General features: G+C 46.3%; 1 protein-coding gene across 2 annotated transcripts in view; it reads left to right on the forward strand.

The window, feature by feature from the left end:
* NIBAN2 (niban apoptosis regulator 2) overlaps positions 1-15606 on the forward strand; it is a 94423-nt gene that overhangs the window by 66402 nt on the left and 12415 nt on the right. For both annotated transcript variants that reach the window (XR_014521579.1, XM_083485828.1), the window contains exons 5-9: positions 156-323; positions 10857-10972; positions 11501-11605; positions 13087-13249; positions 14886-15073. Coding sequence is in view for 1 of the 2 variants with exons in the window: in XM_083485828.1 (XP_083341954.1) it covers positions 156-323; positions 10857-10972; positions 11501-11605; positions 13087-13249; positions 14886-15073 (740 nt within the window). In the remaining variant the exon portion in view is untranslated. The remainder of the gene's footprint in view (positions 1-155; positions 324-10856; positions 10973-11500; positions 11606-13086; positions 13250-14885; positions 15074-15606) is intronic.

Below are 15606 nucleotides of genomic sequence, written 5' to 3' on the forward strand. Positions count from 1 at the left end.
ACATAAGCGCAAATGCCCTTGTCTGCTGGCCTCTCTGACTCTGTGTGTTTTTCCAGTCAGGAATAAATCACATGATGTGTGCCAAGCTTTGAAAGTGGTTTCTTCCTAGCTCTGCCACTGTCACATCTGTCTCTTCATGTTTTTTTATCCCCCAGGTTCTGCACCCAAATCGGGCAACACCTCTGTCTTCAAATGCCCCACAGAGTTCCCTCTCATCCTATGGCACCCTTACGCCCGGCACTACTACTTCTGTGTGATGACCGGGAAGGAGCATGAGAAGTGGCGAGCCGTTTTCCAGGACTGTGTGCGCCACTGCAACAATGGTAAGTCAGTCAGAAACTGCCTGTTTAGCCTCTTGGTGGACAGCAGAGGCTGCATTCACACAACAGCCTATTCCATTTCCCCCATGGTTTCACTTGACATTGTATGTTTGAGCCTGCATATGGTGTAAATGCCGCTTCCAGAACTAATGAAATATGGGCATAGAAAAGATTCCAGCAAGCGTTTAAAGGTTAAAACAGAAGGTGCTTGCTGAATCTCTTTACGCAGGTTCCCTGAGGATTATTTATTTGTTTAACAACGTTTGTAAGACATTTGACTGCAGTAAAATCTCTAAGCAGTTTACAAGAAATATAAATACAGATTTAATAATAAATAATAAAAACCATACAAAACACCATTGACAATATTTAAAATTAACAGTAAAAGATATTCAAACGCATTAACATTTTTGTGTCTGGATTGGCTTCCCTGAAGAAGAAGAAATGTTTTAAGTGGTCTCCAAAAGAGTACAGTGAAGGTGTCTGCCTAATGTCAATAGGCAGGGAGTTCCGAAGTGTAAGGGTCCACAAGTATTAATGTGGCACCTGTAATAGTTTTATGGACTGAAGCAGTCAAGTGGGCTCATATGGGGCAAGTAAACTTGTCCCAAGCTATTAAGTGCTTTAAATACCAATAGAAACACCTTGAACTTGGCCTGGTAACAGATTGGCACCCAGTGCAGATATCCTTTTCCATCACTCTGAACATAGTAGGACTTCGTCAACTGCAGCATGACTGACTAATTAATGGGCATGTATCTTCTACTTAGGGATGCGGGTGGCGCTGTGGGTTAAACCACAGAGCCTAGGACTTGCCGATCAGAAGGTCGGCGGTTCGAATCCCTGTGACAGGGTGAGCTCCCGTTGCTCGGTCCCTGCTCCTGCCAACCTTGCCATTTGAAAGCATGTCAAAGTGCAAGTAGATAAATAGGTACCGCTCCGGCGGGAAGGTAAACAGCATTTCCATGTGCTGCTCTGGTTCGCCAGAAGTGGCTGAGTCATTCTGGCCACACGACCCGGAACCTGTACGCCGGCTCCCTCAGCCAATAAAGCGAGATGAGCGCCGCAACCCCAGAGTCATCCATGACTGGACCTAACAGTCAGGGGTCCCTTTACCTATCTTCTACTTAACCTCCTCTAGGAAAGGAGAGCGCTCCACCTTCAGAGGTTTAACTGCTGAACAGCCTTTTTACCTCTAGGAAGTTGCTCTTGACATATTCAGTCAAAATCTTCTTTCTTGCAGTATCAACTGTTTTATTCCAGCAGAGGCAAGAAGGAACAAGTATGGAAGCGCATTGTGGGAAAGCATGTGTGTGTGTGTGTGTGTGTGTGTGAATGCCTTATGGACTGAGGCCAATGGCCCATCTAGTCCAGCACCCTGTTCTCCCAGGGGCCAACCAGATGCCCCAGTAGGAAGCCTGAAAGCAGGATCTGTGTGGAACAATTCTCTCCTCACTCAGGATCCCCAGCAAAGGAAAGGTTTCTCCAACATAGGAGGCAGAGCATAGCCATCATGGCCAGTAGTCATGGATAGCCTTATACTCCACAAAATTGTCTAATTCTCTTTTAAAGGCATTCAAGATGATGGCCATTACTACCTCAGGCAGGAGCAAATTCCATAGCGGAACTATGTGCTGTGTGAATATATATATTCAAAACATGTTTATATTTTAAATAAACCTGCCTTATTTCTTCCTCCCCTCTCTCATATAAGTGTCCCTGCCCAGTTTTTTTTCCTTTCCCCCAAATACAGTTCAAAATTCATATAAACAGGGGTAATGATGATGATGATGATGATGATGATGATGATGATAATTTATTGTTTATACCCCGCCCATCTGGCTGAGTTTCCCCAGCCACTATGGGCGGCTTCCAATCAAGTGCTAAAAACAATACAGCATTAAATATTAAAAACTTCCCTAAACAGGGCTGATTTCAGATGTCTTTTAAAGATAGGATAGCTGCTTATTTCCTTCACATCTGAAGGGAGGGCGTTCCACAGGGCAGGTGCCACTACCGAGAAGGCCCTCTGTCTGGTTCCCTGTAACTTGGCTTCTCGCAGTGAGGGAACCGCCGGAAGGCCCTCCGCGCTGGATCTCAGTGTCTGGGCAGAACGATGGGGGTGGAGACGCTCCTTCAGGTATACAGGACCGAGGCCGTTTAGGGCTTTAAAGGTCAACACCAACACTTTGAATTGTGCTCGGAAATGTACTGGGAGCCAATACAGATCTCTCAGGACCGGTGTTACGTGGTCCCGGTAATAATACAACATCAATTTTCAAAGAAAAACAGTGTGGGAAAATATCCAAATGCCTGCAGGTAACTGCTGCAGAGGTTAAACCAGTGGTTTTCTAACAGAGTTTCCCAGGAAACCAAATGTTTGGGTGCACTGTAGAGTGGCGAGCGCCTTGAGTTTCGTGAGATCTGGTGCTTCTGGGGTTTGAACCCAGGACCTTCTTCATACAAAGCAGATGCTCTACCATTGAGCTATGGCCCTTGCTGCAAGCTTCTTGAAGGACTGGCATGGCTACAGAGAGGCCATGTAAATTTCAGTCTCTGCTTCTCATCAGCTTTGAGTCACCCTCTGCCAACCGTGACAAAGTTTGTCTAAGGAACTTAAATTTTTTGATGGGAACTGTTTTGGATGTTGTGAGTATAGGATTCTGAGCAGGCACAGGGAGTGAGCAACTGGTGGAGCAACATGATGTGTCTTTTCCACAGCTGGGTCTCAAGTTGCAGTTTGTTGAGCTCCACAGCTTGAGCCAAAGAGATGCTTTGGAAGAGAGCAGAGCGATGCCCAGACTTACCAACTGGGAACACCTCTCTTATAATCCGGCCTCAGAATTATTTGTTTACCTGGGGGGATGAATTTGTTAATAGCAGCAGTGTTGCAGTTTTGTTTATTTATTTTATTTAACGACATGTATACAGTCATGGGAAAAAGAAAGTGCACCCTCTTTGAATTCTGTGGTTTTACATATCAGGACATAATAGCAATCATCTGTTCCCTAGCAGGTCTTAAAATCAGGAAAATGCAACCTCTGATGAACAACAGCACATGACATATTACATCGTGTCATGATTTATTAAACAGAAATAAAGCCAAGATGGAGAAAACATACTAAGTACACCCTTACTGCTTCCATACGAATTAAGAGGCTAAGTAGCAGACAAGGATTGCTAATAAAATGCCCTTGCTTAATTGATCATCAGCAAGTGTGCCCACTTCTATAAAAGCAAAGACGATACAATGCTCTTAGAGAAGCAACTGCTGCTGCCAATGAAATTGGGAAGAGCTCTAAGGGCATCTTCAACCAGTTTTAAGTCCATCATTCTACAATGAGAAAGATTATTCAAAATTGGAAAATGTTAAAGACAGTTGCCAATCTTTCCAGGAGTGGACTTCACAGCAAATTCACCTCAGACCCTGCAATGCTCAGAGAAATTGCCAAAAACCCAAGAGTTACATCTCAGGCTCTACAGGTCTCAGTTAGCATGTTAAATGTTAAAGTTCATGACAGTGCAATTAGAAAAAGACAGAACAAGTATGGTTTGTTTGGAAGGGTTTCCAGGAGGAAGCCTCGTCTCTCTAAAAATAATATGGCAGCATGGCTTTGGTTTGCAAAGTTGCATCTGAGCAAACCACAAGACTTCTGGAACAACGTCCTTTGGACAGATGAGACCAAAGTGGAGATGTTTGGCTATATTGCACAGCGCCATGTTTAGCAAAAACACAGCATATCAGCACAAGCACCTCATACCAACTGTCAAGCACGGTGGAGGGGTGATTATTTGGGCTCGTTTTGCAGCCACAGGACCTGGGAACCTTGCAGTCATTGAGTCTACCATGAACTCCTCAGTATACCAAAGTATCCTACAGTCAAATGTGTGGCCGTCTGCCCAACAGCTGAAGCTTGGCTGACATCGGGTCATGCAGCAGGACAAGGATCTCAAGCACACCAGCAAATCTACAACAGAAGTTTATACATTTTAAAGAGAGCTTTCTCTTTTGATTGAATCAGCTCTTTTTCTAATCTACAGTAGATGGTTCTGTAGCGAGAAAAAAGGAGAAAAGAACAGAATCAAAGTATTGCAATGGCCCAGTCAAAATCCAGACATTAACCCAATTGAAATGCTGTTTGGGACCTTAAGAGAGCTGTGCATAAATAAATGCCAGAAAATCTCAATGAACCGAAGCAACGTTGTAAAGAAGAATGGCCCAAAATTCCTCCACAACAATGTGAGAGATGGATAAAGTCCTACAGAAAACAATTACGGTACTTCATGTTATTGCTGCTAAAGGTGGTTCTACAGGCTATTGAATCATAAGGTGTACTTAGTTTTTCACACATGGCTTTTCCATTTCGGTTTTATTTCTGTTAAATAAATAATTTCACAGTGTAATATGTCATGTGTTGTTCATCTGAGGTTGTATTTACCTGATTTTAAGACCTGCTAAGGAATAGATGATTCTTATTATGTCTTCATATGTAAAACCACCGTATTCGAAGAGGGTGCACTTTATTTTCCCCATGACTGTATGTTGCTGGATTGTAAGAAAACCTCTTAGCGGTTTACAAAATAATATAAAAACAAAACGTCCTCAATTTTTTTAAAAAAGACTAGTAAAAGTAAGATATTATAAAAGATGCAAGAGATCACTAAAATCAACAGTAGCTGAAAAGAGATGAAATACAAGCAACTTCTGCATGTCTGGATAGCCTTGCCTAAACAAAGATATTTTTAGCAAGCACCAAAAGGAATATAGCAAAGGCCTAATATCAATAGGCAGGGAGTGTAGGTGCTGCCACACTGTAAGATTGATTTATTTGGAGTGTGGAATAAGAATTATGCAGCACCTATGACAGTGCTAGTTCTGCAGATTGAAGCAGCCAAGTGGTGAGGCGATCCTGCAAGTAAACCAATCCCAAGGTGTTAAAGGCATTAGTAATAGCAGCACCTTGAACTTAGTCCAACAGCAGATAGGCAACCACTGCAGCTCTCTGAGCAGATGTGTTATGTGCAGACAGGGCCTCACTACTGTCAGCCTTCGTGTTGCAGCATTCTGTACCAACTGCACCCTTCAGGTCAAGCTCAAGGGAAGCCCCACATAGAGCGCATTGCAACAATCCAACCTTGAAGTTACCATTGCCGGAACTACTATGGCCAAGGTTGTTGCTGCTATTTGTTAGTAGGGCTGGCAGTGTGTGCTCCTGATGGACACCGAATGAAGCAGGAATGATTCTAGAGCAGATGTTGTTAGGTTCCAGCTCCCATCAGCCCCGGCCAAAATGGCCTGTGCCCAGGGTTTATGGGAGTTGCAGTCAAAAACCTCTGAAGTGCAGGTTAGGACAGGCTGGTGTAAAGACAAGCCAGTGCAGAGATTTCACTGGTTGGGCTTTTAAATTACTGAATGGAATAACATCCTACCCACAGGGCTGGCCCAATACATTTTGGCACCTGAGGTAGATCTCTAAATAGTGTCCCACTCCAGGGGAAAAGGGGGGATGGAAGATCTGCATCAGGAACAAGGGGGGAAGAAAGATCGACATCAGGATCTGCTGCCCCTGTGGATCCTGTCGCCTGAGGTGGTTGCCTCACCATTCTTCATGGGTGGGCCAGCCCTACCTGCCCACGTCCATCAAAGCCATTTCCACTGATGTCCATTGTCTGGAGATTTTCTGCTTAAGGGATTCTCAACACAAATATTCCTACATCTTCCCAATGTTGTTGTACTACAACTCCCATCATCCATGACCATGGCTGAATTGGCTGGGGCTGGTAGGAGTTGTAGTCTGACCGACCTCTGGATCAAATCACATGGGCAGCCTTTGCCGGCCTGGTGCCCTCCAGATGGTTTGGAATACAGCTCCTATGAACCCTAGGGCACAGTTTTCCTTTAGTGCCAACCTTGAAGGAGGGGGAGAGGAGGGATACTTGTGCAAGAAATTAGTATTATTTATATGGTGTTTGTGTGCACTTGCACTTGAATATCATTAAAAAATATATATATGGAACTGCAGATAGCTTTTCTCTGAGGCAAGCCTCACACCCACCTTCCTTTGAATGGGCACGCAAATATTGATTGATTGATTCTGAGAATCTGCAGGAGCTGTGGGCCTTTTTTCTCACCTGGGGACAAATTAATGCCTTCCCCAAGCTCCAATTAAGGTGAGCTCTTCCCAGCACCTGCTAGAGCCTAAACCGCTGTTAGCTATGCTCCCCCCCCTCCCTTTTACTGCTTCCTACTGCAAAGTTGTGCAAACTTTCTGTCCATAGTGGGCCCTTGGCATGCTTTGGCAGGTTCTGGCAGGGTCAAGCATCACCGCCACCCTCTTTTTCCTCCTCCTCCTCCTGCACCGCTCTGTGGGCTTGCAGCCCTGCCCTGCGCAGGGTGAGGCTTTGCTGGCAGAGGGTGGCATTTTCGATGCGGTGATCCCCACCCATCCTGTCCTCTCCTTTTCTCTCTTGGCAGGTTTCCCGCTGCCTGGCCTACGTGGAATGCGTTGTGCGGGTGGGAGAGCATTAGAATGCCAGGCTAGAAAGCCATCCATCACCCCTCCCCACCCCCTTGGGGAGGACTTCCCTCTGAAATTCCTTTTCCCACCCTGAACTGGGCAGATCCTTCCACGGTGCTTACAATAAACCACCCTGTCCTTTCCCCTCCTTCCCTTTCCTCCCTGCTTTCTTTCAAGCTGCAACGTTTTGAGAGTTCACTCCCAGTACGTGTGCTGCTTTGTTATTTTAAGTTTATGTCCTTTGCAGTCACGTTTTAATTTATTGCTGGGCTCAGATGGCTCAGCGCCACCTCCTTAAATGAAGGAGTCGTCGTTAGGCTGCATGTTGTGCAACTGACCCATGGGACAAGGTCATGTGTGCAAGAGAGATTGCAAGGTTGGCTTTCTGTGCTTTTATTTATTTATTCCTCTTTATGAAAACCTGCCACACACACACACACACCTGTCCTTGTCCTGCCTCTCCAGCTAGCCATCAGAAATTGCCCCACACTCCCCTCTCCCTTCACCAGGTCTGTTTTGCACCTTCCTAATGGGTTTTTGCCTGGCTGGAATGTGTCCTTGAACTCTGATCATGCCTCTTGCATGCCTGGACAGAGGGGTGTGCATAGCCTGTAGCTGAAAGGTAAAATCTGTGTTTGTAATGTCTCTGGTCCCGCCACTCAGAAAGTTGCCTAGGAGGAAATGTTCTGCACCCAAGCATCACATGGGGATAGACCCACTTGGACTGTGCCACCTCAACAGGCACGTGGGATGGTGCTTATTGGAGCCCTCTACTAACTTGCTGTGCTCCAGAGGTTTTGGACTTCAAAATCTGGGTCTGGGGCTGATGTGAGCTGGAGCTTAGGCCTGCTTCATGTTGTGAGCTTCAGGAGCATACACTGCCAGCCCTACTGAGCAGTAACAACAACCTTAACCATAGTTGTTCAGGCAATGGTGACTTCAAAATCTCCTTGTCTTGCTGGAGGGCATGAAAAAATTACTAGTCATCCCCAGGCAGGACTGCAGTCGGGTGGCACTGGATCGTCTCACCTTCCAGAATCTTTCAAGGGAGATGCTGAGCAGCCAGAGGTATACATGCTCTGTGTGTGTGTGTGTGTGTGTGTGTGTGTGTGTGTGTGTGTGTTCTGCCACATGCCTGGAAAATGGTCATGCTGGCTTTCGGAACCCATCCACGATCAGCAGGCCTGCACCCCCTTACGCCAAAATGAAGCCAGAGAAATGTCCTGAGGTTCATTCTTTCCTCCACCCATCCTCCTCCTTCCTCCATCCATGGCTGCATTTATTTCCCAAGCCTATCTGAAGGGGAACGGCTGCAGCTCAGTGGCAGACCATCTGTGTTGCATGCAAAAGGCCCCAGGTCCAATCTCCAGTGGCATCTCCAAGTGGCACTGGGAGTGACCCCTGTCTGAAAGCTCTAGAGAGCAGCTGCCAGTTGGTGTAGACAGTACTGAGCAAGATGGACCAATACTCAGACTCAGCATAAGGCAGATCCCTGTGTTCCTGTTTCTGTCTGAATTATGAGGACTAGAACCTTAGTTTATGGTTAGGAGAAAGACTGTAGCTCAATGGCTGGGCATCTGTTTGCACACCCAGGTTCAGTCTCCCAACATCTCCAGGAAGGACTGGGAATGTCCCGTTCCTGGAAGCCTTGGAGAGTCATGGCCAGTCATTATAGACAGTATTGAGCTATATGGACCAATGATATGGCGAATATATGGCAGGTTCCTATTTTCCTAAGGAGATGGTGGTTCTGGATCTAGAGATGCAGGGTGGTGGTAGTGGAAGTGAAGCCTTTCCATAGGATCTCACGCATGTGTGCAGCCACAGAACCTGGCTGCAACATCTGGTGTCTCTGAATCCTACTGGGTAGGAAATCGTATTTGTAATGGGGGCAGAAGAGAGTCATGGTCACATTCTGCGTAGCTCCTTGCCTTCCCTGAGGACGGACAAAATATGCTCTTGTGATGTACCAGGCATCTGGTATTCTTCTTCCACCAGTGTTGAAACAGCCCCTTTTGTTGTTGTTCTTAAACCAGCATCCCTGTTGTTTCCTCCCCTCCCAGAGCCTTGCAAAGAAACCAAAGACAAGGCAGAGTTAACACTACCCTTTCTCAAAGGAGAGAGAGAGCTCTCTGCCTGCTTCCCTTTCCTCCGTCCCTCTACGGTTTGTCCCTGCCAACTCCAGACTTGGTCATTAAAAGAATGCCAGCTTTTCCTTTTTTTTCCTTTTACACCTCTTCTTTCCTTCTCCCATTTCAGAGCGGAGTGTGTGCCCAGGCTATAATTCTTGTTGCTGAAACCTTAGTCCAGACCTTGCCAGATCTAGCCACCTCTTGGCTTAACTCTTCTCATTCCACCTATATTTGAAAGCTGTCTATTCCGAAAGGTTTGGGTGGGGGGTGGGAAGACTGTGGAGAAGTACTCCCAACCTTCCAGCCTCCCCCTTCCCCAGCAGTGAATCACACACAGAGGAATCTTGGGCAGCTGCGATGCACCCCTTTCTCCAACCCGCTTACGGGGGTGTTGCTTGTGTTAAAAGATTTTCAGAAATCATGTGCTGACTGTGATTCATCCCGTCACATTATTTTTAGTCACTTTCTCTTCCCTATCCTCCCCCCCTGCCCTGTGCCAAAATGTGGCAATTTCCCTTTTGAAGACCTTCCTCCGTCTTCGGCTTTCCAGACAGGATTCCTCTTTTGTGGATGTTACGTCAATTTCCAGAGCGCTGTGATTGTAACTCTGACACTGGCACAGGCACAGCCCAGCCTTGCCTGTTTAACTCTTCCTTCTTTTTAACCCTTCTCCCTCTCCCTCAGCTGGTTGGGCTTGTTAGGAAATGTAGGAAGCTGCCTTCTACAGAACTCGGCCATTGGTCCATCAAGGTTATCATTGTTTGCACTGACCAGCAGTGACTCTTTAGGGTTCCAGACAGGGCTCTCTCCCAACCCTGCTTGGAGACAGCAAGGGTTGAACCTGTGACCCTCTCTTTACATGCCTATGATCTGAGCACCACAGCACTCTCTCCTCTTGTGATTCCCAGCAGCTGGATTTCAGGGGGTCCAGTTTGCTAGGCTGTGTTATTGTTTTGTTTTATGGAAGATTTGTCTATATGGCATTGGGGCAGAGGGCTCGGTTTGCTCTTTCTGTCCTGTCTAGGAGGTTGGGGTAGCCTCTCCTACTGGATAGGATCATTTTGATTGACCCTGATTGCTGTAGGTTGCAGTTTTTCAACCTTGTTTCCCCAGATGTGTCAGACTGCAGCTACCATAATCCCTGAGCGTTGAGCTAGGGATGTTGGGAGTTGTAGTCCAACTCCATCATAGAATTGTAGAATTGGAAGGGTCCATGAGCCATCTAGTCCAACCCACTGCAACGGAGGAATCTCAACTAAAGCATCTGTGACAGAAGGCCATCCAACCTCTGCTCATATATTAGAAGGACTGGGGCAACCCAGTTAGATAGGTGGGGTACAAATTATAAAATTGTTGTTGTTTCAACAAAACCGAGGAAGGAGAGTCTACCACCTCTCATGGGAGTCTCTTCCACAGTCAAACAGCTCTTGGTGTGAGAAAGTTCTTCCTGATGTTTCGTTGGAATCTCTTTTCTTGTTACTTGAAGCTGTTGGTTCATGTACTAACCTCCAGAGCAGGAGAAAACAAGCTTGCTCCATCTTCCATGGGATAATTCCATCAATTGTTGCTCATAAGGCTTGGTTTCCAGATCCTTGATCATCTTGGTTGTCCTCCTCTTCACACATTCCAGCTTGTCAATGTCCTTAAACTGTGGTGCTCAGAACTGGACACAGTATTCTAGGTGTGGTACTATTACTTCCCTTGATCAGGCTGAGGACAATGGGACTTGTAATCAAATGGCATCTGGCAGGGGATGGTGGGAGTTGTAATCCAACAACATCTGGGAACCCATGGTTGAAGAACACTGCTCACTGCTCTAAGAGACACAGAGTTGACATCCCCCCCCCCTCTAAAAAATAAAAGCACCTTCCCCTTTTCTCTTCCAGGTATTTCTGAGGACAACAAGGTAGAGGCTCCTGCATTCACTGATGCTGTCCGCATGTACCGCCAGTCTAAGGACCAGTATGGAACATGGGACATGCTTTGTGGCAATGAAGCACAGGTGAGTCTTTGAGGGAGCAGCCCAGGAAATTAATTCCTAGGTATGCTTGACAACCTGAGGTCATAAGAACATCGGAAGCAGCCTTATACTGAGTCAGAACAGTGGTCCTTCTTACTCAATATTGTCTACTTTGACTGGCAGATGCTCTCCAGGATTTCAGATAGGAGTCTCTCCCAGCCCCACCTGGAGATTCACTGCCAGTCAGTGCAGACAGTACTGGGCTAAATGAACCAAAAATCTGGCCCAGTTTAAGCCAGCTTCCTTTGTTTCTACCTCCCATTGTGTCATCAGTGCTGTCACCTGCCTTGGCACTGGTTTTGCCATCAGTAAGGCACCAGGCAAAGGTATTTCTTTTGTACCTACAGGAGTTTGGGTAGCACCAATGACTGGATGTTTTTAACCCAACTATGTTTTATGGATCGGTCTTATTGTATCTTAGTCACCTTGTGAATTGTTTCAGGGCTTTTCGTTGTGGGAAGCAATACAATAAATCGAACCAACCTTTCCTTACCTTTATACCCAATCCAGGTCTTGAGCAACTTAGTGATGGAGGAACTTCTTCCTGAGCTGAAGAACATGATTGGGCCCCGCCTGAAGGGCAAAATCCAAGAGAGACACAGAGTTTGGATCCAGGTGAGTGTGCGCTGAGCTTGCACCAGGTCCCACTCTGTAATATGTAAACGTATGGAACTCCCTGCTGCAAGGTCCAAAGTTCAATCCCTGGCATCACCAGGTAGGGTTGAGAGACACTGCCCGCTTAAAACTCTGGATAGCCACTATCAGTCAGTGTAGACAATACAGAGCTAGGTCTGTATTGGTATTGGTCTGAATTTGTATAAGGCAGATTCCTATGTCCCAATGTTGCTCCAGGAATGTGGGAACCTTAGGCTCTCTGAATGTTATTGAACTATAACTCCCATCATCCCTGACCATTGGCCTGGCTGGAGCACGCAGGAGTTGGACCCCTGCCACATCTGGAACTCCACAGGTTCCTCAGCTCTGTCTCCCTACTTCTCTTATGAATGGAAAACAGGATTTCTCCACCAGAAATTTCTCCATGCATTTGTGGCCCTGTCCATTTCCAGGCTGCATTCAGTCAAAAAAACCCCAAACAAACAAAAACCACGCTTTTAGCTGTAAGATAATTATGGCCCAGAATGTCAAAAGACCTCGGGTGGGAAGAAAATATATATACTGTTTGAAAAACCAGGATAAATATTTCCTTGTGAGCCATTTTTAAAAATAGATTGGCAGAAAACTCCCTTTTAAACAAATATTCAGCTCCCGGTGGCTGCCTTCCAAACACTGCAGTATAATGAGGACATTCCCTCCAGCACACCGGAGCCCTGTGTGGAAGAGTAAAAAAAAACCTCACAGGACCCCTTTCGCATACACCTTCTCCAAATTTCTTAATACTTCCTTATTTATATGTAGGGTTGCAGGTGTGCCCTGTGATTCTGTGCCGGGAGAAGTCACAGGAATTTATCATTGGGCTCAGAATTAATCCTCCTGTACATCTCAGCATTCTTCATGTATCTATCTATATCTGTATATATACATATACATATGCATATGCATATACATATACATATACATACACACACCCGCGGCGACCCAGAAGTGACGGAGACCCGGAAGTAACGGAGCACGTTACTTCCAGGTTTCACAGCTCGCGCATGTACAGACTCTTAAAATGGCGTCATGCGCAAGCGGGTTGCGTTTGCTTCAGGATGCGAGCGGGGCTCTGGAACGGATCCTGTTCGCATCCAGAGGTACCACTCTATTCAGGTTTCTAGTCCTTATGAAAGTTTGTGTAGATGCCCTTGAAAGTGCAGCTAAAGAAATGCCACAGAGCAGCTGAGCAAGACTTGTGGGCAGTGTTTATTAACTTAGTTGGTCTTTAAGGTGCTACTGGAAGGAATTTTTTTACCTTGCTGCAATAACCTTGATGTTTTATTATGTGTTGGAAGCCTCCCAGAGTGGCTGGAGCAGCCCAGCTAGATGGTTGAGGTAGAAGGGGGAGGAGGAGGAGGGGTTGCCTGTCTCTTGATGGCTCACTAAGAAGGATGCTCTCCCATCTTATCCCAAAAAAACCCTTCCCCATCTTTTCCTAGGTCTCTGACGCTGTGTATAGGATGGTCTACGACCAGACCAAAGTCCAGTACGATGAAGCTGTGGTTAAATGCGAGGTTGAGAAGCCTGGGATGACCAGCACCATCCGCACAGATATGGATCAGATAATCCAATCGAAGGAGCACCTGGCCAGCAAGATCCGAGGTAGGGGATGGAGAGAGAGACCCTTTGCTTTGTGGAAAGGGCCGTGGCTCAGGGCAGAGCCCCTGCTTCTCATGCATGAGGTCCGAAGTTCAATCCCCAATGGCATGTCCAGTAAGGGCTGGGTAAGACTCCAGTCTGAAACCCAGCAGGTGCCAGCCAGTGTAGGCAACACTGAATTAAATGGACCAACAGCCTGACTCAGTGTATAGCAGCATCTTATGAAGGGAAGGGATGTAGCTCAGTGGTAGAACATTGGCTTTGCACGCAGAATGTCCCGGTTCAATCCCTGGCATCTCCAAGGGGGTTGGAAGAGACCTTGTTTTGAAATCATGGAGTGCTGCTGCCAGTCAGTGTAGACAATACTGAGGTAGAGGGACCAGCTGTCTGACTTAGCATGAGACATCGCCAAACTGTTAGACTAGCGGTTCTCAAAAGCTTTTGCTCTGGGCTGCACTTTAAGAATATATTTTTTCTTGTGTCACACAAGAGATTTTGTGTGTGTTTTAGACATTGGAAAACACAACTAGGATTGTCCTCATTGTCACTTGATGCTCTTGATCTCATTTTAAAAAGATACTTATCCATATTGTGCAAATAAAAATAATATTTTTGATACTATACTATACTGTTCTATACCATACAATACCATGCCATACCATAACATACCATACTGGCAGCAACTATTTTAGGCATGTCCAACTGGCGTATGATTATCAACATACGGGTCCTTTTGATCCCAGAAGTGGGCAAAATGGTGGCAGAGGATGCTTATGCATCCTCCGCCAACATGCGCGGTGGCCAGGGATGGATCCCCTGCACAAAATAGTTAGACCAATTAGACCAATTAAACTTTTTATTGCACTAGCCATAGGCCATGGCATCATTCAGAAGGAGAACAAAAAACAAACAAACAAAGAACAATAACCACGAAAATCATTGGGCACCACACATACAATAAAACCAAATTATTTGTTGCATTCAATAGAATAGAATAGCAGAAGATTCTCAGGTAAGATGTGCCAAATGAAATATCCGAATCCCCTTTGCAGTTGCACAAAATAGTTGCTGTACTATACTACCCTGGAATATTTAAATGCCTTGAATCTTCCCACCACACTTGCCACCCTCTCCTGCCACACCCCTGGAGAACCACAGGGGGCAGCATCTCCTTGGTTAATGGTTTTAGAGCACCTATCTGTGGGTTTTCTGCAACATCAGGGCTTGGGATAGATCAGGGGTTAGCAAACTTTTTCAGCAGGGGGCCAGTCCACTGTCCTCAGACCTTGTGGGGGGCTAGGCTATATTTTGAAAAATAAATAAAAATGAATGAATTCCTATGCCCCACAAATAACCCAGAGATGCATTTTAAATAAAAGGGCACATTCTACTCATGTAAAAACATGCTGATTCCTGGACTGTCCACGGGCCGGATTTAGAAGGCGATTGGGCTGGATCCGGCCCCCAGGCCTTAGTTTGCCTACCCATGGGCTAAATGACCTTTCGAGGCATTTTCCAACTCTGGTTGATATCTGTATGATCGATTGTATGCCGTTTGCTAGTTGCCTGCACAGATGTCCAGATCTGGGGTGCAGGTTTGTGGAGGCAGTTCTAACCATCCTGACGCTTCTTCATCCAGCCACAGTCTTCTCCAAAGCAGAGATCTGTGTTCGGAACCACGTCCAGCCTTACATCCCTTCCATCCTGGAGGCACTTATGATCCCCACCAGCCAGGGCTTTGCCGAGGTGCGGGAAGTCTTCTTCAAGGAGGTGACCGACATGAATATGAACATCCTCAACGAAGGAGGAATGGAGAAGATGGGGGAGGTAAGCTAGAGGTCTTGGTGGCAAAAGAGGAAATTTGGGGTTGGGGTAAGCATTGTAAGGCAGGGTCTTCAGCATAAGGCTCCTCAGACTTCAGCAAAAGGACCTGGAAATTAGTTATTTTCTTTTTACCCTAGCTTTTAGCCCTTAATTTGAAGGGTTTCAAGTACCTGTGGCCTCTTTTAGTGGGGCAGTACGTGAGTGGCGCTGTGGGTTAAACCACAGAGCCTAGGGCTTGCCGATCAGAAGGTTGGCAGTTCGAATCCCCGTGACGGGGTGAGCTCCCGTTGCTCAGTCTCTGCTCCTGCCAACCTAGCAGTTCGAAAGCACATCAAAGTGCAAGTAGATAAATAGGTACCACTCCGGTGGGAAGGTAAACGGCGTTTCCTTGTGCTGCTCTTGTACGCCAGCTCCCTCGGCCAATAAAGCGAGATGAGCGCCGCAACCCCAGTGTCGGCCACGACTGGACCTAACGGTCAGGAGTCCCTTTACCTTTACCTTTATCTGCAATAACTATTTGAATAGATGTGGGATTC

Source organism: Podarcis liolepis (assembly GCF_965112155.1).
Source record: "Podarcis liolepis genome assembly, chromosome: Z".
NCBI lineage: Eukaryota > Metazoa > Chordata > Lepidosauria > Squamata > Lacertidae > Podarcis > Podarcis liolepis.